The sequence below is a fragment of the Lepisma saccharinum genome, chromosome 3, assembly GCF_977018435.1.
Source record: "Lepisma saccharinum chromosome 3, izLepSacc3.1, whole genome shotgun sequence".
Classification (NCBI taxonomy): Eukaryota; Metazoa; Arthropoda; class Insecta; order Zygentoma; family Lepismatidae; genus Lepisma; species Lepisma saccharinum.
In genome coordinates this window covers 77,079,615-77,104,196 of record NC_139231.1, presented here as the reverse complement: position 1 = coordinate 77,104,196, position 24,582 = coordinate 77,079,615, and the positions used below count along the sequence as shown (strand labels likewise).

Below are 24,582 nucleotides of genomic sequence, written 5' to 3'. Positions count from 1 at the left end.
TTCGCAATAGCTTCACCGTGCCAACAATATATTGCCACATATGATTTTCAAAGTTACACGCGATTCCTTTGGGTGACCTCCAACAGATGCGTTCCTCTTCTCGAAATTGAAGCTGTCGGTGAGGAGATAAATATTTGAACGTGGAGAGGACGAGAGCAGCTCAAGCGAACGACACGAGGCCCGCCTTCTGGAGAAAGGAACAAATCTCGACTTGCTGGAAAGCGGCCACAAGGGGTTTCGCGACAGGGAATTGTGGCGGTAACTTTCAGGATTGATTGTGCCCAGGGCGAAAATGCAAAGGTTCCTCGACGCCCTGGGCAGTACATGCGTTCGTAAGGGAATAAAGCCCGTTCAATAATATAGGGTGATCCCACAGTTGTTCAATCCTAATTCAGGCTTTCGAGTTTTACAGGTTCTATTTTTCCCCCCCCAATTTTAAAACTAATTTCCAGACCGTTATAAAGTGTTCTAGCATGCTACAGCCAAGTTTTGTGTGTTAAACTGCCCTTACTATTCGAGAAAGTGAAGTTTATTCAACACTGTTCAAAATAAATTAATAAAAATAAAGTATGAAAGTTTTTAAATAGAATATCGCTCATGAAATAACTGGTTCAAGAAAAGAAAAAAGAAGTATTTATTTTCATTCTCACTTCAAATACACGAAGGGTGTAAGGGGTGACCGACCATCACCCAAATGTCAACCTCACTTCCACGTAGTACACCCTGGACTGCATTTTTCAGACTAAAGAGGCTCTGGCGTCTGGATCCATGGGCAGTATAATGCTCCATGGGACTTGGTAAGCCTGAGCATAGGTGATCTTCGTGAGTGTCTCTTCATCAATTTCATCATATCACCACTCATCCTCATCTTCGCGATTAGCCAAAAGTGGAAGAAAAGTGACGTAAAATAAACCAAATCGATAAGAAAATAAAGTTGATTCCAAGATGGAGGCCATCTCAGTAGCATAACATAAATGATTTTTCCCCTCAACGACATCATGGTTCGGGGCACTGGACTCGTATGTTCGCCATCTTTTATAGTGATAGTTCAGCATTACAGTATGAGACCGAGTTTTAGAATCGATACGAGAAAGACACCGAGAACGAGACGAGACCGGAAGCCAGCCGAGACTTTAGAAAGCTGGGCGAGATCGAGAACGAGACAAGAGTTATAGATATCGAGAAAAGACCGAAAATGAGAGAAGCATTAGCAATCGAGAGGAGACCGGGGAAGCTCTGTTTATTAACGAGACGAAACGAGATGTGTCAAGTCTCGTTTCGGTAATGTACCTACTTGTATTAATTTCCGTAGATCGATCGGTAGCTCGTTCAACGACTACAGAGGGGAAACCTATTAACAGCGGAAGCTACGCTACGATTACACCTAAAATGAAACAATATTCGCGAACACGCTAGAATTCAGTGCTATCGGGACAGGTTTATTACACGGGAAAACAAACGTTTCGTGAGAATTATCGCCGCAACCAGGCAGCTCCTCGGAAATCAATATTTATCCTGTCATGCCTTTATGATTCCCTATCAACTTTTTATTGGAATCGATACGTTTCGCGAGAGCTGTCAGATTACACCATCGCGGGTTTCTTTGCATACACTCCAGACCCGGATGCTGTGTTTGCTATCTGCCATCTCGCCGAATGGGAAAGCGATTTGTGATGACATAGCTGGACATGTGTAAATCCTACTACCGGATGGGACACATCAAAAGATTACGGCATTGGGCATTTGAAAGCAGGCGTTTCTTGCAGATGACACAAAGATTGCCAACTGCACGCAAAACTCCCTGGAAACGGTGAATTTTTAACTCGACCGAACGATCCTTGGGTCTAGTGAGTGAGGGGATACCTGTCATCCTGTCCCAATAAGAATGTGTATGAATGGACACGATCCAGTGCGTGTGCAAGCATTTAAGGGACCCACACAGTTTGCAATTTATCGACAATTTGTGAATTCTGGGTACCTACTCGTATAAAGAAAAATTGATAGCTATCGTGTGCAAATCCCGGAATGTCATATTGATTTTATAATTCTATGGAACTGGTACGTGTATTCAAAATTTCAGCATGTCGTGTCTATTGTTACCAAAGCTCCTTTACGTAATCCCAATTCAACATGGCCCTTTGAAAATAAAAGCGTTGTGAATAATTACCTACGGTGGATCGGGTTTCACAGGCAGTGGCGAATCTGTGAAGCCGTCATATTGGACTCGCACAAGTTGGTCGTCACGCCCCATCTGCGCTTCTCAATGGTTCGCTGTCGGGGTAAGTTTGGTGTAGCTAACCGTATGGCAAGAGCGAGCTATGACGACAGCATGCTGTTCGTCAGTGTTGCATAATTCAATTGGGAATTAAAACACAACGGCATCGCAAATGTTAGCAGGAGCGAACAAGAGTGCGCGAGAGTATCTTCAAAACTCTCCTGTGTACAGGGACGTCGTTTGAAAACCTCCAAATTATTTATTTAAAAAACTTTACATATGGATCACAATCGTCAGAGTAGGGACTTAAACTAAGCTGTATATAAACGTAATGATGTATCTCTTGCAAGTATTGGAAAGAAAATAGCGCGTAATATTTTATTCTTTACCGATTGATCTGCGACTCCACATTTCGTTGTTCATGTTATTATTGTTGAAAACATTACTTTTGCTCATGTAAGGCAAAAATGCATTTTAAATTTATCTTTCGGAAACTTCATTGTATATTGACGAAACTTAATATGGCACAAATTATATGTATATTATGTAATTAATATGTGTGTGCGTGCTGTGTGTGTGTGTATGTGTGTGCGCAGATATAGCAGGCAATTAAAACTTTCCCCACTAAATCCTTTACCTTTTAATATTTAGAGCACTCGATTAATTTCGGTTGTGTGGATGGGCTAGGACAAAAAAATGAAAAAGATAACGTAGTGGTAACGATGTCGCCTGGTAATCAAAAAGTAACAAAAAGGAGTATAATATATTTAATAGAAGAATTAATGTATAATGAAAGAAAAAATTACTATCAGAGAAAATTTGAAGAAAAAATACTTCAAGATAGTGTAGAGATATGGAGATTATTAAACCGAGAAAACCTCGTCATGATAATATTAACGCTTGTTTATTTCCTGGAATTGTCCGACCAGCGAGCGATCCCAAGAATGCGCTAACTTTGTAACTTCCGTGAAGCATTGACTGAAAGGCAAACGCGTGGATCTAAACAAGATCCAGCGTGTTCGAAAGGTTTAACAACCTTTCGAAGCCTAAGATTATAAAAGGGAGCTCACTCCCCGAACTCGCGCTCATTTGACTCTCATTGGATTTTGACTCTCATTCGGATCATTAGTCTCTGATAACACTTTACTCTACAACACATTACAACTACAGAACTACGACGACGGAACACGAAGTTAAGGCTGCCTAGCATGGAGCGAGTCGCGCGGGATCGCTCGGTTTGATGAGCCAAGAGTCGCAGGATAGAACCTTGGCATCAGTCACAAATCCGTCTGCAAGAAGCATCTGGACAAGAACATCACTCGCCTACCAGGTATGAACAAGCGTGAATAACCTTTAAATTCAACCTTCCATATCTCTTCCCTCTTAATCGGAGCAGGTTCAGCTAACAGGTACAATTAAGCTCTACCTAAAATGTATTATTGAAACATCCCTGTGACCTCAGATCCCAGGTAAGACGGGATTACAACAATAGATAAAAAAAGAAAGAAAGGTGTTCAAAGAAAAAGAAGGATAACAAAGAATGAAAAATGAACAGAAAATAGAAGTGAAAGAAAGGTGGAAGAAACAGAGCAAAACAAGGGAAAAAGAGAAGTACAAAATAAGAAAGGAGAAAGAACAACAAAAGAAGAGAATTACGAGAGAAAATATCGGCCTGTTTAAGTTCATAGGAAATAATCAAGAACTAGGCCAAGATTTTGTTATTTATGATGTCAAGAAGGTGTGTTCTGTCACGCGATCCATTTCGTGCGAATGATTAAACGACATTAAAGAAATATCATCTGCGGATGCGTATTTAAGACCACATGGTGAGGCTGATGAAGGGAATGGATAATTCATTCCAACATGAGTCCATACTGTCGGTAGAGGCGAGCCAATATTCATCCACGCCCCTGAAGGCAAAAGCACCATTGTATTTGGAACACTTGAGCACCTAACCCTCTTCCTTGTAAGGCACCCATAAAGCGCATCAATGGATGACAAACCAGCAGGTTTCTTTGCTAAAATCCTCTTTAACTAAGGTAAAGTTCCCCGAACGCACTGCATGGTGCCATGAAGGCACATACAAGGGAGGGGGGATTTGGGGTTAGCACCCACACATTCTCGATCTCGGCCATTTCTGGAAGCGACGTGATCATCACTAGGCTCAGGTCGCGTTTACGTCCCAAGGTTGCAAACCAGTTACCCATATATTTAAGGTGTGGTGAACCTCAGAGCCGCTCTATACAGGGACAAGGTCGGAAAGATACCAATCTCAGATAACCCACTCCGGGAATCGAACCCGGGTCTCCTGGATGGCAGCCACACGCCCTACCGACTAGGCTATCGCGGATTGCTTTAACTACGGTATATTGTTCAGTCACTTTTCGTGTTTGCTTTTACTCTTCGTTACTGCCTCAGCCCTTGGCTGTGATTCATGGAATTTAAATTATAAAACGTCAGCACATAGCCTATTTGGCCCCGTCAAATAACAACATTCCCCCGTCACATAACAAAATTCAGGACTTGGCCGAAACAAGAAAGTAAGACATGTCTGCTAAAACCTTCCTCACTCAATTTCTCAAACTAATAAGGTCCTCGACTTCTTACCAGGGTTGTTAAAGGTCCAGGATTTTTAAATAAATTCAATTCCGGTCCAGGAGAGAAAAATCAGCAAGCGTAAATTAGTTCTGGACCGTAAAGAACCTTTTTATCTGTAAAGTATTTCAATTTGGTCCAGGAACCTTTTTACCAGATCAATCTAAATACGGTTCAGGAACCTTCTTTCCGGCTCAATTTAAATACGGTCCAGGAACATATTTTTCGGCTCAATTTAAATACGGTCCAGGAATATTTTTTTCAATGAAACAAAACGCAACTTGGCCGTTTAAATTGTGCGAGAAAAAAGGTTCCCGTCCTGTTACGGAAACAAATAGAACCCATTAGAATGTATGGATTTCTGGATCCTTAATAATCCCAGGGTTGTTAATTTCCAGGAATTATAAATAAATTCAATTCCCGTCCGGAAGAGAAAATCAGCAAGTGTAAATGTAAAGAACCTTTCTATGTATAAAGTATTTCATTTCGATCCAGGAAACTTTTTTCAGGATGAATTTAAATACAGTCCAAGAACCCTTTATCCGGATGAATTTAAATACGGTCCAGGAACCCTTTTTTCCGACTCGATTTAAATAAGGTATAGGAACCTTTTTTTTCGATGAATTTATAAATAAATACGGTCCAGGAACCTTTTTTTTCGATGAATTTATAAATAAATACGGTCCAGGAACCTTTTTTTTCGATGAATTTATAAATAAATACGGTCCAGGAACCTTTTTTCCCGATGAATTTAAAAATAAATACGGTCCAGGAACCTTTTTTTCGATGAATTTATAAATAAATACGGTCCAGGAACCTTTTTTCCCGATGAATTTAAAAATAAATACGGTCCAGGAACCCTTTGTCCGGATCAATTTAAATTCGGTCCAGGGACCTTTTTTCTAATGAAACGATACGCAACTTGGACCGAATTTAAATTGTGCAGCGGAATCCAATAGAACCCATTCGAATTTATGGGTTCCTGGACCTCCTTACCAATATACTGTCACATGAGGATAAAATCTTCACGCCTGGGTTAAAAGCTGAGGCTGCAAAGGGGTGCTCAGCATATGCAAGGACAAACACGGAGCAACACAGCCTCACAAATGATTACACTGGCTGTGGTTCCAGGCTCCAAAGCTTTGTTAGCTTTCAAGATAGCTGTTACCGAGGTGCGTTGCAGGAAAGAGGTTGACAATTGGGTGCGTCAGTACTGAGGTTATTTGCTTCCTTCTCGTGAGGGAACTCATTTTAAACAGGGAACAAAGAACAGCATGAGGATGAACATCTCAACAAATCAAGCCATATCGTAGCACGAAAATTCCTACCCCGCCGATACATGTTGGAGGTGCATTTACTATGTGACCACGGTACGCTCCACGTGCACTAATGAGAACATCGACGTTGATTATATAGATGTTTTAACTAACTGCTAACAAGGTTACTTTATATTACAACTAATAACACCATGAACAGAGGAATGGTTCAATCACAATAAGTTACGTCGAGTTAAACTAGCATTTGACGCGTCTTCGATTGTAGAAAACTTCAGAGTATGGCACTTGCTGGCTTCCGAAATATCGACAGATCATTTTTGAGCGAGTGTTGTCTCTCACGGCTAGACAGAAGTGTTCGATCGTGTTGGTTTGTGTTGCGTCCAGGTAATATTTGATTTGTCTATCAATCCGCCAACTTTTGTTTTTATAGCTCGGCTATTTGCAGATACAATTTATTGACACGGCAGGTAAACGGACAGACAGGCACTACTTCGGCTACAGAGTAGCATTCGGTACATAACTACACAAGACAACACTCGTGGTTGTAGTACGTCGTGACTTATTGATTGAATTTCTTTTACTTCGCTTTTCTGCCACTTTTATTTAATAGCGAAGATGAGGATGAATGATATGATAAAACTGATGAAGAAACAATCACAAAGAACACCCGTGCCGGGATTCGAACCCGGGACATCTGGGGTTGTAGTACGGGGAAGAAATGTTGTAAATTGAGTGTATTTCGGAAAGGTCACCTCCTACAACCCCACTCTGCTGAATCCGAGTCATTGCTACAGTCCACACATCACGTACCGAAGTTCTCTTCATCACCGAGGTTGACGAGAGAAGCAAGCGAGAGATCGCAATGGGAAACTTTCGCCGCCTGCAAGATATTTCTCCAGTTGTATTCCCAGCACGCGACCACTCCTTCCACAATCCGTCTCGCATTCTCCACGTCGGCGACAATGACGTCAAAGGCTCTCGACTTGATTTATCCGAAGTGGCGCAGCATCCTCTACGGAGCCGCACGAACTGTCACTCTCGTCGTTGCCGAAGCGTGTGTTCCCCGTCCGGCCCGAAAATAAACCGCCTACCGAGAACGGGAGTTGCGGAAAAGGGAAGAGAGCCGTGAAGACAGATTCGAAAGTGTGGCAGATGGACGGGGGCTGTTCACGTAGCATGAAGGTGGCTGGCTGCTTTGGCGATGACGAAGATGAGTAGAGTGTGAAGGCAAGGATGTAGCGTTTCGATCTCACCTTGGGCTTCGAAATAACAGCACTAAGGCTACTTGCACCCTTCTCTTAAAGCTAAGACAGAAGACCCTTGGCAAAAACACGAAGTGATTTAAATCCTTGAGAATTAAAAGAAGAAAGATTTGAGTTGAAACACGGGTACTGAGACGTGTCATATCCCTGAATGGCAGATGGTCGCTGGCTAAGCCTGTTGTCACTATGCATCCCGTTTAGGCTGAACTTTTACTCGGCCGGGTAGCGGTTATATTGCATCAAGAAATTCGTCAGTGTGCTGGTAGAGTTTCATCTGCAGAAGAATGTATCAAAGCGGTCCTTGGAAAGCCATTTATTGAAAATAAATATTGGAGAGGATTTACACACACACTGGTAAATCTTTTCCTTGCACACTGCAGCATGGAGTGAAGACATGGGGAGTGAGATATGGAGGACGGGCTCAACACACATTCACAACCATGGTCAGTTGTGAAGTAATCAGCGCCATGCTTCGGCCAGCTTTAACCCCCTGCCTCCAAGTGCATATTTCAGTAAATGCTATTTAAGCAAAACCGCTCCATGCAGATATATTTCTTGTAAAATTTCCACCTGCGATAACCACTCCGCACGGAGGTCTGCAACTGGACTACCGGGGCTCATATATTACACTGTACTATCCTGAAGTCTCGAACCATACAGAGACTAACAGCGTGTCTTGTCTCGTCTGCCAGTATCTTTTCAAAAATGGAAAGTTTCATGTCTCGCTAACATACACGGTAGCAATACCGGTCCAATTAACATGTAAATAGTATTGGCAGGAATAACGTCTCGCGGAGTTCTCTTGTATGTATAGTTTATTTACACATACCTCCCCTACTCCGTATAGACATATTTCCATTACAGATCCAATAACACATGCTCTAAGTTGTCTTTTGCCCCATCATACTTATCAAGACTTCACTCTACGAGCGCACTATTTAGCATAGCTCTAACCCGCCCCCGCCGTTTATCACGCAGAGGTCCCTACGCATACGGCGCTTACTCTCTGTGTCTCGATGCATCCATAAGAGTCTTAATCCATTGAAGGATAGCCACTTTCTGATCTGGGAGCCTGAGAATATGAGAGAGTGTAACAAGTCGGAACCCCCAACCACCAGGGCACGGTCCTATTGTTACCTTTCAAACAGGGAAGCCGTTGAGGGAAAACAACCGTTGGCTTCCCCGGCTACTGGGCAAAAAGCAATCTAGGCAAGAGCATTTACAAATATCCAAACTTTTACACATATACTTTCCATTTTGCAGCTGTGTGCGTATAAACCACATAGCAATAGATATATAAAAAAGAAGAGCGTTTGGCCCATATTACTTACCTGTAAGGAGAAGTTGAGTTCGAGCTCAGTGTCCAGAAGACCGCCAGGAGGAAGCAGCATTTCGTTCGATCGTAGCGTCCGTTTGGAACTCTGTGTGGGAGAGAAACAGTAGGTTATGATCAAGGCAAACAAAATGTACGAACTAAAATGGCACAAAATCCTTACTCTTTTCGAAATATGCCTTGTAATATACATGCAATATTATGCAATGCAAATGAATCAAGACATTATACAAGCCAAATTTTGCTTTAGGCCCACTTATGCACGGATAGGTTAACCGGGACTGGAACTACAGTTTAGAGTGGGATCCGGGAATTGAACTCTGGAGCCCTTGATTACAAGGCGACAGCGTTACCACTGCGTCATTGAGAAGTACACACAAACACACATATCAATTATTATATACATGAAACTACAAAAATACATACATAAGTATGTTGCTGCCCGATAGAGTAGAATTAAGAAACCTCAATGTTCATAAAGGTGCAACGGTTTCGGGTTACTCTCACCTGTATAAGATGAAAGTATTGCCTAATAACTGTCTTTTATAATCAAGTATTCAATTTTAAATCTTCTCTTAGTGGGACTGCAGATGTCATGTTAGAGTGACTGTCTCAGCTCGTATCGCATCAGCAACTGAAATTCTATTTCATATAGAAAGAGACAAGCATGTATTTATGTCCGCTTGTTAGATTAGACCTTCGCCTGTAGTTATCATTGCCCAATATCTATCGCTTTGACACTGGTGCTAGCTTGCTATCTAGGGTGATAGGCTTTTAATCAAAGGCGTTTTGTAGTGGAATGAGGCCAACACTATAATTCATTCCCTACACAAACCATCAATGCATTAAGAGGTTAATTTCAGTACATTAACCTTACGCCAAGAGAACACTGACGTTGTCCTAGTTAATGGATTTGGAGGAGATGGGCAGAAACTTAACTGTGATCCACATAGAGGATTCTATAATTGTGACTTACTTACACACGAGACCAGAGATCGCCAAATCTTATCTGTTCTCGATACAATTTCTACTTATGCGGGAGGTAGGCATGCAGTCTCTTGTGAAAATCCTGGAATAGAAGCGACCTCTGTAAAATTAAGTGTCTTCTGGTCTCTTTCGAGACTTTGGTGTTTGAAAAATTTACCTAAATCAGACTTGCTTTGTGTGATTTCTACAGAAATACAAAGTGGATATCTGCCTGGACGCAAGTCATATATTTTCCTTATTAGTAATTGCAATGTCAATCCATAAGCGGCAGATGTGGTCCTGTCCTGCGTGGTTCGATATATACAGAAAAACTTTATGAAGGAGAGCTATTGGTCTTCATGACTTCTATACGCTCTGACCTGATACGGTGGCATGCAGTATATACAGTATTTCGAGACTCGAAACGAGAAAAAAGATGAATAATTACAACTCGAGACGAGCCAGCCTCCGCGACGGAATTGTCAGCATAACGTGCCATGAAGCCAGAAGTGCTTGGTTCCAGCTCTGGTTAAGACATGGTTCTGCAATCATGTTTGTTCCATCGCTTAATTAAAGATTTACCAAACAGGTGGAAAAACGACGTAAAATGGCCGAAACAAAATGTAATAAACGAGACCACACGACACAATGGACTGCCAAATTGATGATATCCCTATTTTGTGTGTGTGTGTGTGTGTGTGTTCAATAGCTACACACACAAAATCAAGAAATAAACTAAGGTTCGTTTGCGTCATCCCTGATGCTGAGACCCTCCGTATCCAGTTAAGAGACGGACGAGGACACCTAAAGACAGCCGTATTACCACGTCTTCACTAACGAATCCGACCCCTCAGGCCCTCTCGAGAAGCGACACGAGAGAAATATCACTTGGGTTTGCTTTCGTGAACTCGTGGACAGGCCATAAAGCATGGATGTCCTACGATCTCGGAACCATTAATAGGCAGCAATAATAAACATGATTTATGGCGCCCCTACTTGTGTTTCACCGGCGATATTTCTCGCGGGAGGCCTTTTACGACGCTCCTGCGGAAGCCGGATCGCTTGGCCGTAGAAAGCAAGGAAGCAATTAAACGGAGACCACGGTGGATTCCAATTGTTACTCGATATTGCAAAATTCCACCGTCAACAAATTTACTCATCTGCCCGAGAACCAACACATGCACAGGCTATACTCTGGGGATACATTAACCGGGGACAAAGATACTCACGGGGGATAGGGTAACCGGGGATAAAGGTACGCTCAGGTGATAGGGTAACCGGGGATAAAGGTACGCTCAGGTGATAGGGTAACCGGGGATAAAGGTACGCTCAGGTGATAGGGTAACCGGGGATAAAGATACGCTCAGGTGATAGGGTAACCGGGGATAAAGATACGCTCAGGTGATAGGGTAACCGGGGATAAAGGTACGCTCAGGTGATAGGGTAACCGGGGATAAAGGTACGAGAGGGGATTGGGTAACTAAAGATAAAGATTCGCACGGGGGATAGGGTAACCAGAGATAAAGATGCGCACGGGAGATAGGATAACCGGGGTTAAGGTAATGGAATAAAGATGCGCATGGAGAAAACGGTAATCGGGGATAAAATACGCAGGGGGTAGGGTAACTGTCGATAAAGGTACGGAGGGTAAAATAAGTTAGTTGGCAATGAAGGTACGCACGGAGGATAAAGTAACCTGGGGAAAAGGTACGCACGGGAACAAGGGTAGTAGGGGATAAAGATACTGGCGGGGTTACGGTAACTGGGGATAAAGGTACACACGAAGAGTAGGGTACCTGGGGATAAAGAGGTACACAAGGGTCAGAGAGACTATTGACACTTCTCGAGTTCGGTACATCGGTACATGTTTTGTAGACCCATTAATGTTCAATGTAGAAGTGCAGTGGTGCTCACTATTAGAAGTTAATAAAATAAAATATTTACATAAAAAATAATTTAATAAAAATTTACAATATTATACCGTTAAAATTTAACAGTCTGCTTCCTAATTTACAAAATCAGAACGCAACCAACCTCTCTGTGTGGCTCTGGTGTTGCTAGAATAAGAAGTAAACATAGCGTCGGTAACCGCTTGGAACGTTAAGCACGCATACATATTACACAGGTCGATAGTACAACATTTAGATACACGAGGAAACTTTCAAATTTAAATTTGAATAATGATTATAAATTGCATTTGTGCGCACTTAAATATATTTTTTAAAAAACGGAACCATTAAATTTGCATTAATTAGGTTAAGTACTTTAATACTTTAAGCGGCCACGGTAGTTGGATGGCAAGAAAATGGACAGTTAGGAGTCTGTTTCTCCAGCCTCCTTTTTATAGTTCATACGAAGCCGTGTACTGTCCGGCTAATTCGTGTTCACAAAATGATGAGACATGTAATATTTATCTACTTCGATATGTTATTTCCGATTTTTAGCACATGAAATTTTCACTGTCTATGCCCATAAATTAAACCTTTTAGCACGATGCTCTACAAGGAATTCTACGCAGGTGTAATTTTTCAGAATTTGGAATATCTTAGCGGTTTCTCGAAAGGAGAGGAAATCTCTAAAAATGCTCCGCTGACATCGGCCGAAGGTCCAGCGAAGCATTAATAAAAGGTTTCACAGCAATCGAAACCCAGTATGAAAATATTTTGCAGAGTAAAAACCTGGTGATAACTAAAGCTAGGATTTCTATGACTTCAAAATCGCCAAAATATGCAAAATAAAAAATGCTCTTATCACCAGAAATTTTACTAAATATGCATTATAATTTGAAAAATATTTCCGTACAACTGAACTGTTTCAATATTTAACATATGCTGAGATATTTTCACATTCTATTTTCAGTTCACTTCATGAGCTCGATTTGCAATGTACACTCCTGTTCACAAAGTGGCACATTTTGTAAGGTTGGACTGTTGTAGTATGTGCCACATTATCTGAACAGGAGTGTACAATGAACACTTTCTGTAAATTTTCAAATAAAAATAATTGCCTATTATCAGCCAGCAAAGCCTTGTACTGAGGAAAGGTTCCTTCTACTTCGGCTGACACAAGAGCAGATATTCAAAGTAAACAATGCTCAAGTTCTGTAGCAAAAAATTCAACAACTTGAGTGAACATGGAAATAAGGACAAATCCACTTGGCTGTATGTTCTTTGAAAAAGCGAAAATATGTTGAATATGACCGAAAATCTGTCAAAATATGCTCATCACGTAGAAATGTCCAAATATGCCTAAATATGCCCTTACAAAGTATCTTAATTTAATTAGTTTCTTCATAATATGAATTTCTATATATTTAGGGAACACATCACCCTTTCCAAAAAAAATATACTAAGTCATGAAAATCCTAGCCCTAGTGATAACGTATGATAGTCAAATACCACTTGGGCCTACGTAGTGGTAACGTGTCGCCTTAAAATCCGAGTTCGATAACCGACGGAGGAACATAGTAGTTCAAATCCCACTTTAGACTGTAGGTCCTGTCCCGATTAGCGTATCTGTGCATAAAGTGGACTTCAAACAAAATCTGAAATTTGTGAACAGAGATACAGTATATGTTTAATGTGGAGACAAGAAACCACGACCCACTTTAAACTGTAGGCTTAGCCCCGATTCGGCCGGTCCGTGGTGTTGATCACATCACCTCCAAAATGGCCGAGATCGAGAATATGTAGATCCTACCCTCACATCCCCTAAATGTGCCTTCATGGCACGGTGCTATATGCACGGGAACTTTACCGTTTTTACCAATCCCGATTAGCTTCCCTGTGCATAAAGTGCACTCAAAACCAAAACTCAAGAAACCACCAATTTCAAATGCAACGACCGGCACTCTTTTCCGGTGTTCCACATTGGATGAGTAACACCTGCTGTAGCGAATTTATCCATTGTTGCTACCGACTTGTAAATACTCTTGTAATTGTAGCCGGCTCCCGCCTGACTTGGGCATGGATGTTTGCGAGTGTCCATTCATGAATTTCATCACATAATCACTCAACCCGTTCTTCGCAAATCGGCCAAAAGTGGAACAAAAAGCGAAGTAAACTAAAGCAAATCAATCTTGTAATTGTAATAGGTCTGTCTCCTACCACAAAAACGTTTCATTATCCAGTAAAAGGGTAAATTTTCCCGACTTATAGAGACATTTTCAGACCGATAAGCACCCTGACTGACACACACGAATCTTTGTTCAAGTAAGGAATTCCCGGAATTCAGAGAATTTTAGGTCACCCCCTGCAAAAACTTGGGAAGAATTTCCGCGCAAATAGGATCTCGTTCATTGTTCCATTTCCATAATACATTAAATATTCGCAATTGCCTCATTCATTCTGACCTGTCCGCCTTCGCACAACTTCGTCTCCGGTCCAAACCCTTCCACATCGTCAGCACGAACCCTGCACGAACCCCCACCAAGCTTTCGTTCCCGAGTCCGAGAGCATCCAATAAAGAGCTCCGCACAAACGTATTTACATGCCATTTACCTTGCAAATGCGAGCCTCTTAGAGCTTAGGTTCCGCGGGGGAAGCCATCCTGGGGCTGACGAGCGAGCAAGGAGGCTGCTTCCTTCCCCAGGTCTGCGCGAAGGGGCCTACTCGATTGCCCAAACAATTTACACATTTGCAGCGGGGATGAATTATTCATGAGGAAAAAAATAAGCCAGCCTCGTGAGGACAAGATTGAGGCGCATCAAATCCTCCTTTGGTTTCGTAATGCGCCGAGGTTGGAAGATCATTTCATAATACACGGAGAGAATAAGTACTTAATTGAGTGAAACGACGCTTCAGATGAAGGTACTTGGGATTCACGGGAATAAAATCTGGCTGTCTTCAATTATTTTGCGAAAGTTGATAGTCATTTTTATTTTTCCGGAAGCTTGGAAGACGATGCTAAACATAATTGTAGTCCATTTTCCTTTTCTTCACACTAGAAAACATTATAACACCATTAAGCCTTGTTTCCATGATTATGAAAAACTAAATATGCTGACCAAGGCAGTAATTTATTTTATTAAAAACAAACTAAACGTAACGTTTCAACCTTCTAGCAAGGTCTTCTTCAGACTCTGTATCAAGTACAAAAGCAGAGTCTGATACAGAGTCTGAAGAAGACCTTGCTAGAAGGTTGAAACGTTACGTTTAGTTTATGTTTTTAATAAAATATATTACTGCCTTGGTCAGCATATTTAGTTTTTCATAGAAAACATTGTTTTTTTATTTTCCATTTTCTAACACTTTTCAGGATATAAATCATACTTCAAATTTTTATTGCATCTTTATCGTTTCTTAAGGTTATTTAACTGCATTTTGCTCCTTCACAGGTAGTCTTGCTAATTTAGGTTGTACTTGCTTCTCCCAAAATCCTACAACGGTTTTTTTTTTTTACTTGGGCTCAAAGAAAGAGAGACGGAGAGGAGAGGGAGGAGAAGCGTCATCTTAGTGCCGATAAAAAGTTTAAAATCGTCAGATTTGGTTATATTACGAAGTCCCGGTACTTCCCCAGCAGCATTAGAAAAAAAAACGGTCTCCTGTGGCAAAATACACTAGTTTTACGGTTGGAGCCAAAATTAATGTAGGTCGCCATTGTCGATGACTATGCAATTCTGATCCTTGTTAACATGTTTCAAATTCCATGCATGTTTAGTGTCGTTTAAATGCACGAACACTGACTGTGGACTACTTTATATTTCCAGACTATTTACATTTTTCACGCCAATCAACTTTATACCTCTCTAGCTTAACCGTGAATGATTGCAAATGTACATGATCGTACAGTCACGTACACTTCTGGAGTGTAATTATCCCACTAGAAGTTGATGGGGTTGTTACAAGCCGGAAGTGTTGTCCGTGACTGTACAACCACAAGTAATGTTAGGCATTGAGGTCAAATGGTGCATAAATGTCAGGCAATGGTCGTCGAATGGCTCCTGTAGTTCCTCCCTCGTGCACTGGTCTTCACATGGCGTCTAAATATGGAAGTCTAATTTTGAACCCCTCCTCCATTCATCAAACACCGTTGTACCGGTTCCTAACACCACGCAATGACCAAGTTTAGGGACGGCGGCGCCAGTAATAACCTTATACAGAAGCAGAAAGATCACGTGACAGGAATTGCATTCTTACATGAAATTTGGTGCTGTTAATCATATACCCTTGTCAGGGTTATTTCTAGCAAAACCATCCTGGTTTCAGCCAGTGTCCTCAATCTATTTTTCTGTGCGTCTCTCATTTCATTGCGGTTGAATGGAGAATCGGTAGAGAAAAAGGAATGAAGTAGAATTTTTGGATAAAGACGACATAAAAGGAAGGGGGCATGGAATAGGAGAAAACCAAGGGTTATCACGGTCATATGTGGCAGCAGGATGCGAATTAAAAAGGGAAATTTGGGGATTCCGACCTAAGACATGTGCCCTTGGCAACAAAGGTTAAATTTTCGATGCAAACTTGTTTATGATACAGGTATAGTTTCGAGCTTTCAAATGCCATCAATACAATTAAGGAGAACACTTATGATTCTATTCTAAAGAAATGCCTAACAATATTTTTAAGTGGTTGCGTTTGCTAAAAAGATAGTAATACAGTAACAGTAATAGGGAAATCTACATCAGTACAAGGCTTCTCATTTCTATTTGTGAGTAAACAGGTATTCAAATCACCGCGCACTAGAACAAGCCAGTTGCGACAGGCAGATAAAAGGGCGCGTAGTCTCCTGCGATTGGATTCAAGCGCGCATGCACCGATCGAAGGGCGCGCCTGGCAGAAATAATACCAAGTCATTACTCTCGCACTTGAGCACTGCTACCTCCACCTCCCACGAAATTAAAAAAGCTCGCTAAGAAGCTACCTTGAAGATCAGCTGAAACAGAGTCACAAAGGGACTGGAAGAGATATGGACACGATATTCGGAAAATTTTAATCTATTTTTTTCTTGAACCCGCACGATAGACCGGCGCTCCGATAATTGCGGAAAATTGCATCTTCTCAGAGTTCACTTCCAACATGGCCTCAATTTTCCCCCTTTCGGAGGAAGAAGAAACTCTCTTAACGATTCCCTCTGAGGTGACCTGATTTCTTTGTGATCGGCTTCTCAAAGTGCAAAGCCCAAAGGCTCCGGGATCTCTTGCTGCATAACCAAAGTAAGTTGATCGATAGCCTTATAGTCTCAGAGTGTGCGGAAATGTCGGGCAAGTGCACGAATGATTCACTGTTTTTTGAGTCGGTCTCATCCCACGAAACTAGCAGTGTTTTACTCTGATAGCGAATACTCTCAAGTCGAGACCTATTTTTTTCGTGACTTAGAAGACGATACTGAAGGCAATAGTCTGCTTTCCTTGGATTATAATCAGAAAATATTGCTTTTATTTTGCATTCTTGGGGGGCTTATGGGCAATATTTTTCAAGTTTTGTGGCGTTTTCTTCTCAGTTGTTTCATGCATTTTAGTAGCTTGAGTTTTTACGTCCATATAGGATAATCACATGTGGAAATACAGTTTAAAGGTGATCCCAACCACTATGTCTCTGCGCCGGGTATCGAACCAGGAACTCAATTACAAAGCGGCGACGTTACCACTAAGCTATCTAGCGTAACTATTATTACTACGGCAAAGAGATAGTGTATGTAACCGTCTAGCCGAAATAACGAGTAATATAGCACTTGATTGAGCTTTTCCTTTATCTTCGTTAGTTTCAACCATAAAGCATCTGATCGTATGGAATTATTCAAGTACATTTACCAGTAGAGTGCCCTGTCGCATATGAAAAATCCACGCTTAATCTTGATAAGGATGTAGTTGTCTGACTGAAATTAAAATACCGGGTGACTCAGCTATCCGGAGGCAACTTAAAGATCCATATGAAGGACAGATTTTAAATAGCAAATCACAGACCCCTGTAGCGGCTACGATGCCGGGGTCCCGGAGTTCGAATTCCGGCCTGGGCATGGGTGTTCTTTTGTGAGATTCCTTCATCACTTTCATCTATCATCACTCATCTTCGAAAACAGTCAAAAGTGGCAGAAAGGGGAAGCTAAATAAACCAAATCAACCAATCAAATAACAAATCTCCTTTCGTAAAATTCATCATGTGGGGACACTCCTTTCCCAGACTAAAAGCAATACAAAAATACGAGGACTACCATGTTCATTATCTAAATTTCGGGACAAACTTAAAACAAACCCGGACCTCATCTTCCTAACGATCTAGACGAGATGTGAGGTCACCATATGTCCTCGTGGGTGCCTTATAAGAACTGGCGACATCAAAGAGACACGTGGTGGTCACGCGCCACTTCACGCCTTTTCAAGATTGCGAAGGAGCCAAGATCCGGATTTCTTCAAGTTTGTCCACTAATGCTAAAAGCTCAGGTTGCAAAAGGATACTCAGTACACAAATGGATAAAGCACAGCCCCATGACATTACGCTGGGGGTCCAAACGCGAGAGCCTCGTTTTACCCTGCAAGAATTCAGTAACTGTGGAAGAGGGGTTAGTTTTTGGGTGCTTCTCAGTTTACCTGAAAATGCAGGTATGTTTCACTCGAGACGAGACCTAGAACGAGGTTGCCTCATTGAGGAACCCAGACAATTTCGTCTCGGTGCTGTGTAGACCAACACACGCAGATTGAACTCAAGGTGTCGAGTTGATTTTAAAACATATGCACAGCATAATCCATTACGTTAACATCAAACTGCCACTTAACAATTTATAACGAACGCCATGTCTAAAAGACAAAACACAATCTGTTACTACAATCATATTGATAATTCCAAAGGTCTTATAAACTATACAGTTCAATTACATACGCAGCGTCACACACGACAGGTACAATTTCTAATTCAACCGAAAGGGGGAAATGGAACAGCAAATGGAAGTTTAAGGTCTATATAAAAATTTCAAACGCAAATCGACAATTACACGTAATTCCCAAGTAGGCTCTGCCGCCGGCAAGCTGAAGCGATGGAAATATGTATATCACGGTAGCGATCCATGTAAACGGCTCACACACGTCAAAGCCCTGTCCGTTCTTCAATCATTCATGTTTCCCACGAACTCCCTTTAACGATATTCCGAGAACTCCTGTTCTTCCAGCACGCAACAACAGCCCATGCGAAATAACGATTAGCTATTATCTTCCCGAACGTTGTAGGACAAGTCCTACCTCAACCTGCCTTCCAGGCGCCCAAAAGGAAATTTCGGAAGCAAGGGCGCCGCAGAATTTTTTCTCGGGGGAGAGGGCAGGGTCACAGAAACTTTTATTATTATTATTGCTATTATTTTAATTTTAATTCATCCTGAAAAAAGTTCCTGGACAGTATTAAATTCATACGGAAAAAAAGGTTTCTGGATCGTATTTAAATTGATCTAAAAAAAGGTTCCTGGACCGTACACTTAAACTGATTCGGGAAAAGGGTTTTTGGACTGTATTTAAATTGATCCGGTAAAGTGGTCCCTGGACCATATTTAAATCCAGCCGGAGAAGATATTACTGGACCGTATTTCAAATGATCCGGAATATAGGTTCCTGGAACGAATTAAAATACTCTACAGATAAAAAGTTTATTTATGGTCCAGAACCGATTTGCGCTTGCTGATTTTCTCTCCTGGACCGGAATTGAATTTATTCCTAGACCTTTAACAACCCTGGTTACAAGATATTTGAATATGGCTACTTCTCTCATGAAATGGATATTCCCAAAACCCATCAAGTTCTCCATGTCACTCACACACTTCCAATTGCGATCATAAGGTAATTTATTTTTCTCTCCCGAAATTGACATTTTGGACAAATATTTATCCTAAATGTTTTCATTAATTAATTTATGGGGGTTACGGCACAAATTTGCAAATAAAAGTTTTAGAAATAGGCTATGTAGAAAAGTAAAAATCCTGGTGCAAGTATATTTTACGACTATTGCGTGACGTTTGAAACACTGCATACTAGGTTTCTCACTTGAGTGTTAAAAGAATGCTTCGTAACGACCTTCTCACATCGCCGTCGAGTTAGGCAACACCCATAACGCCATGCGGGCTACCGAGCATTTCGGGATCTAGGTGTCCCATTTTTTTTAATTTTTTTTTTTTGCCGGTGGTAGTACGTAGAACACAGAGCCTCCATAATGGTTTAGTGTAGTTGTAACGCTGTCCCCTTGTAATTAAGGAGTTACAGCTGCGATACTTGGTGGAGGCAGACAGTGGTTCGTGTTCCAATTTAAATTGTAGGTCGAGTAGCGAATAGCCTAACTGTGCATAAAATGTAGTTTCTCTTTGGCTTTGATCTAAAAGCTAAATTTACTACTCCTCTGAAGAGAGGTAGTGGCGAAATACACAGTTAAGAACACCACACAACCTGACAGAGGATTATACTGACTGTGGAGTCAGGCGTATCTTTGAAGAGTGTAAAGGGTCTAAAAGAGAGTCTTCCCCGCACATTTCAATCACATGATACCGATTTTTTTGATTGATCTGGTGTTTTAAGTCAACTTTATGCACATAAAGGCTAATCGGGACTGAACCTAGAGTTTAAAATGTGATCCGAACCACTATGTGCCTCCACCGGGTAGAAACCCGGGACCCCTTGATTGCAAGGCGACGACGCTACTACTGCGCATCGGGGAGTCGCTACATGATACTGAGACAGGCTTCCCATTCTTCTTGGCGAAACAAATTTCATGTTTTTTTTTTTTTTTTTTTTTTCAGGTTTCCAGGGCAATTTTAAAATGCATTTCCACATTATTCTTTATCTATTATCCTATTCAAGTGAATAAAGTTTATTCAACATCGTTCAAAATAAATCTACATTATATAGAATAGCCCCATCAAGAAAATAGTTCAAGAATTATTTCAATATCCTAAAATCTACAGGTGGCCGGATAATTTTCAAAATTCCTCAGTTTTCTTTCATAGGTTCATTTCCCTGATTTTTCCAGGTTTTGAAGGGCAGTAGAAGCTGTGCTCCCACATTCACGAGTCTCGTGTCGTCTAGTCTAGGTACCTGCTGCAATGCCTACCTAGGAGCGTCAACTCTTTATTATTATTTCCCGGGTCTTAGACCGTGACGTGCAGGATACGGGGGAACAATGAATCCGAGGCAAGATCGTGAACGGCCGCCCCTTCGCAATAAAGCCCGATGTGGGTCAAGCAGGAAACAAAGAAGAGGAAGAGGCTCTTTAATCGTGGCGATGAAACGGAGGCTACACCTCAAGCGCTTTCAACAATCCTTCGGTCTTCATCCCAGAAAGATGTGTCCAGAGCAAACATGGCCTGACAAGAGCAATTGCTCGGAATGGAAGGACCAGAATGCGATGGCAGGCACTAGCAACATCCACGGAGTACTGGGTGTCTAAAAAATCATGCTCACTTTTCAGCTTACAGACCAGGTTTGTCTTGGTACTTTCCTTGGAAGTTATCACGTGGGTGCCTCCACCCATTGACCGGAGCGCTGGAGACAACACGTGCAAGTCAGAGCTCGCACATTCCTTTATGAGTGGAATTTGAATATCTTGTTAAAATTGATTCCTCAAACTCAGCTGAGAGAACAAATTCACTGACATTTCAATTTTAAAAAAATAAAAATGTTACTAGTGGCTCTGAAGAGCATAACATTTTACTCTGAACTAATATAATCGCCACAAGCATTACTATTGTTCGAGAATACTCTCAAAAATATTAAACATTCGTAACTTGTCGCAGTAACGTAATTTTATTCAAGGAAAATAACGTAACTGGCTTTATCTTTTATGTTGGAATACATGCAATAAAAATAAAAGAAAAGAAAGGAAAAAGGGGGGAAAATGGCTCTTCTGGATCTTTGGCCGACGCCCGGGCAACTGTTTTCGAATTCTCCTCTCCTTTTGAAAAACCGCTATAATTTTCCAAAATCTGAAAAATTACATTGCTTAGAATTCCTTGTAGAGCATTCACGTGAATTTATGTGTGGTTTCTAGATATTATCGACAGTTTAATAGGCTTAGGTAGCCCCGAAACTATTGAGAATATCTATGCAACAGCTAAAGCAAACCATATGAAGATATGCGTGAATGTTCTAGAAAGAATTCCACGCACATGTAATTTTCTTTCAGATTTTGGAATATCATGGCGGTTTTCCAAAAGGAGAGGAACATTCAAAAACAGCTGCCTGGCGTCGAACAAAGGTCCAGCCGAGCCAAACTTAAAAGATGTAACAAGATACAGAATTTGTATTTTCATATTTTGTGTGGTTTTATACATTTATAGGCTTATTGCGATGTGAAGGTAAATGGTGTTTGTACAAATTGATGAGACATTCACAAAGAAGAGCTTCACCTCAATATACATATTTATACGTTTTACGCCCATGTTTTATTTTATAATTATGTTAATCAGGATCAGAAATGCAAACATACGTCCAATGTGTTGAGCTAATGTTACTTTCGTGACAAGGACACTTCAAAATAACGTGCAGAACATCGTCCAAGAAGTGTTACCGTTATCGTGAGAGGGTGTACTCTTCGACCACGGGAGGCGCACCTAGCTCGAGAGGACGAATCCAAAAAGCGAAAGTAGAAGTAGATAGAAACACGCGTGAACCTAAACTGCATGGTTCGGATCGCTATTTCGTTTGGATGCTTTCGGCTATTATCGCTCAGGTCTTTACTGTGGCGCTGTTACTAATCCAATGGGGAAAATCCAATGTTCCATCAGAAGCAGACGAATACACGGCACATGCTTCCCGGTCTGCGTTTCACTTTCACCCACCACCTCTACTCTGGCACTGAACTCTCCCAGTTAGCGCAGGCGCACTTGTGTGGATGGTCGCAACTAACTCGGTCGGTCTGTGAAGTCCCGCATGTCTCTACCCTTGCCTATTTATAAAAACAACTGCATTTCGAAAATAAAATGCTGAATAGTTTAACAATCACTAATCAATTGTTTTCAGTTGCTATGTTAAGCAGAGCTTACTGGATTATGATGAAAAAAAGATAAGTACAGATTTAGTCTCAAACAAATCCAGGTAAAAATAGGGTTTAATTAGATACCTACTGTAAGGATATTTGCTTCGTTAATCTTATGATTAATACCTCGCACGTGGTACACAATACTCCTAAGTAGAATCATGACTTATGTAATATTATTTTGACTCCATCACATTTTGTTGCAGCAAAAAATATCGACAGATTATGTACATCAATAGATTATTCATATTAATTCTCTTCTTTGTGTACATCAATGTACTGTACATATCTGTAGTGATCTTACACAAAAACCACATATTTTAAAGTTTGTCTAATTAAAATTATGTTCTCGTGCAACAAGTATAGAAGTTTAAAATAAGGACACGTCGACGTCGATGTATCAAGTACCACAGTTAAATCTGTTCATCTTCCAGACCCATGAGTCCTTCGACTGGATACGTACCTATATTATTCACAAACGAATAGCTTAAGTTTAAAGTTAGTAAAAAAAAAGGAGAGAGAGAGAGAGAGAGAGGAGCTAGACGCCATTTTGTCTCTTCAAAATATTAATGACAATTAAACTGTATAATAATATTTCATCTTTACAAAGTAATAAGTTAGCATGCATCTGTTTTGATTGAGACATTTCACAGGGTCTATGTAACAAGGACTTTTTAAAAAGTAGCAGAGCTATATACTTAACTGAAATAGTAATGCAGCTATATTTACTTATGTTACAAATTTCTAAAGGTACAAGTAGCAGTGGAGCATGATTCTCTCGTGTTCATAGTTAGCTAGGAATCCGACAATAAATACACACTAATACAATGGATATAATGAATGCAAGAAGAGAAGTTTTGTGACATTTGCATTAATGTACAGTTAATTTACACTCTATATATTATTGTACGTACGAGCATATCGTTGTACTGAGTGGAATGCAAATAGTTTTGGCAAAATAATATGAATTATACCTGTATTAATGCAGGAATTAAGACAATGTTCTCTCCGCCCTTGTCAAAATAATAATAATAACGTTGCCATACTTCCTTGCGTTTACATTATGTTGGAAACAATAGGAAAAGTAATCGCCTAGAAAGTCCTGAGACACTATAAACCTTGGGCCACACACCATTGTCTACTCAATAGCTTTAACACTGAATTTTGGTGCAAGAAAGACGGAAGTGCGAAACTTTGAAGCCTTCCCGATGAACCTCTTTTCACTAACCTCTACCTGCACCAATGCTGTGATTGGTTGATTACATTGTTGTTTTAAGTCAACTTTATGCACAGAAAGGCTAATCGGGACAGAAGCTTCAGTTTAAAGTGGGATCCGAATCACTATCTGCCTCCACCGGGTATAGAACCCGGAACCCCTTGATTACAAGGCGACAACGCCACCACTGACTGCGCCATCGGGGAGGCCCCACCTGCACCAATGCAACCGGTACCCAGGAAGAGAGAAATTGCCTAGAGTACCTACTTCGGAAATGATAAAAAGTTGGTATCAAAGGAATTTTTCCTCAAGGATAGTAAGAAATTGGAAAGTATACTTTCAAATTTCATGAGTTCTTAGGAACTGTCCCAGTCAGGAACTGTCCCAGTCAGAAGAGTTCGCAGGTTGAATCCCGTGATCACCTATAATAATTTAGTATCTCCCTGTGTGTGATGTTAAACAAAATGCATTACAGTAGATATTTACTGATCTGGCCTTTTCTCTGCCGGCAGGGTTAAGTTTCCTTTGAAAAGCGGTCTCATCCTCCTCCCAAAGCGGGACGCATGGACTGGCATCACGTGTGGAGTGAAAGAAGCGCAAGCCGCAGAGAAGGGTTATTCGTGGACAGATAGCGAGTGCTGTGAAGGCCACGTCATGAACGCAGGGTCATGAAATTAGGCGGGTGGTAGAAGTTCGTGCTGTTGCCACGTCGGAGCACAACCCCGTGTGTTCGGGGGTTTAAGAGAATGAAAGATCTCGTTCTAGAGTTGGTATTTG

The 24,582-nt window shown here is 41.1% G+C and overlaps 1 protein-coding gene across 7 annotated transcripts in view; it reads right to left on the bottom strand.

The window, feature by feature from the left end:
• Positions 1-24,582, bottom strand: part of KrT95D (phosphofurin acidic cluster sorting protein KrT95D) — a 325,608-nt gene that overhangs the window by 87,013 nt on the left and 214,013 nt on the right. For all 7 annotated transcript variants that reach the window (XM_083118860.1, XM_083118863.1, XM_083118866.1 and 4 more), the window contains exon 3: positions 8,681-8,770. In XM_083118860.1, coding sequence (XP_082974986.1) covers positions 8,681-8,770 — 90 coding nt within the window. The remainder of the gene's footprint in view (positions 1-8,680; positions 8,771-24,582) is intronic.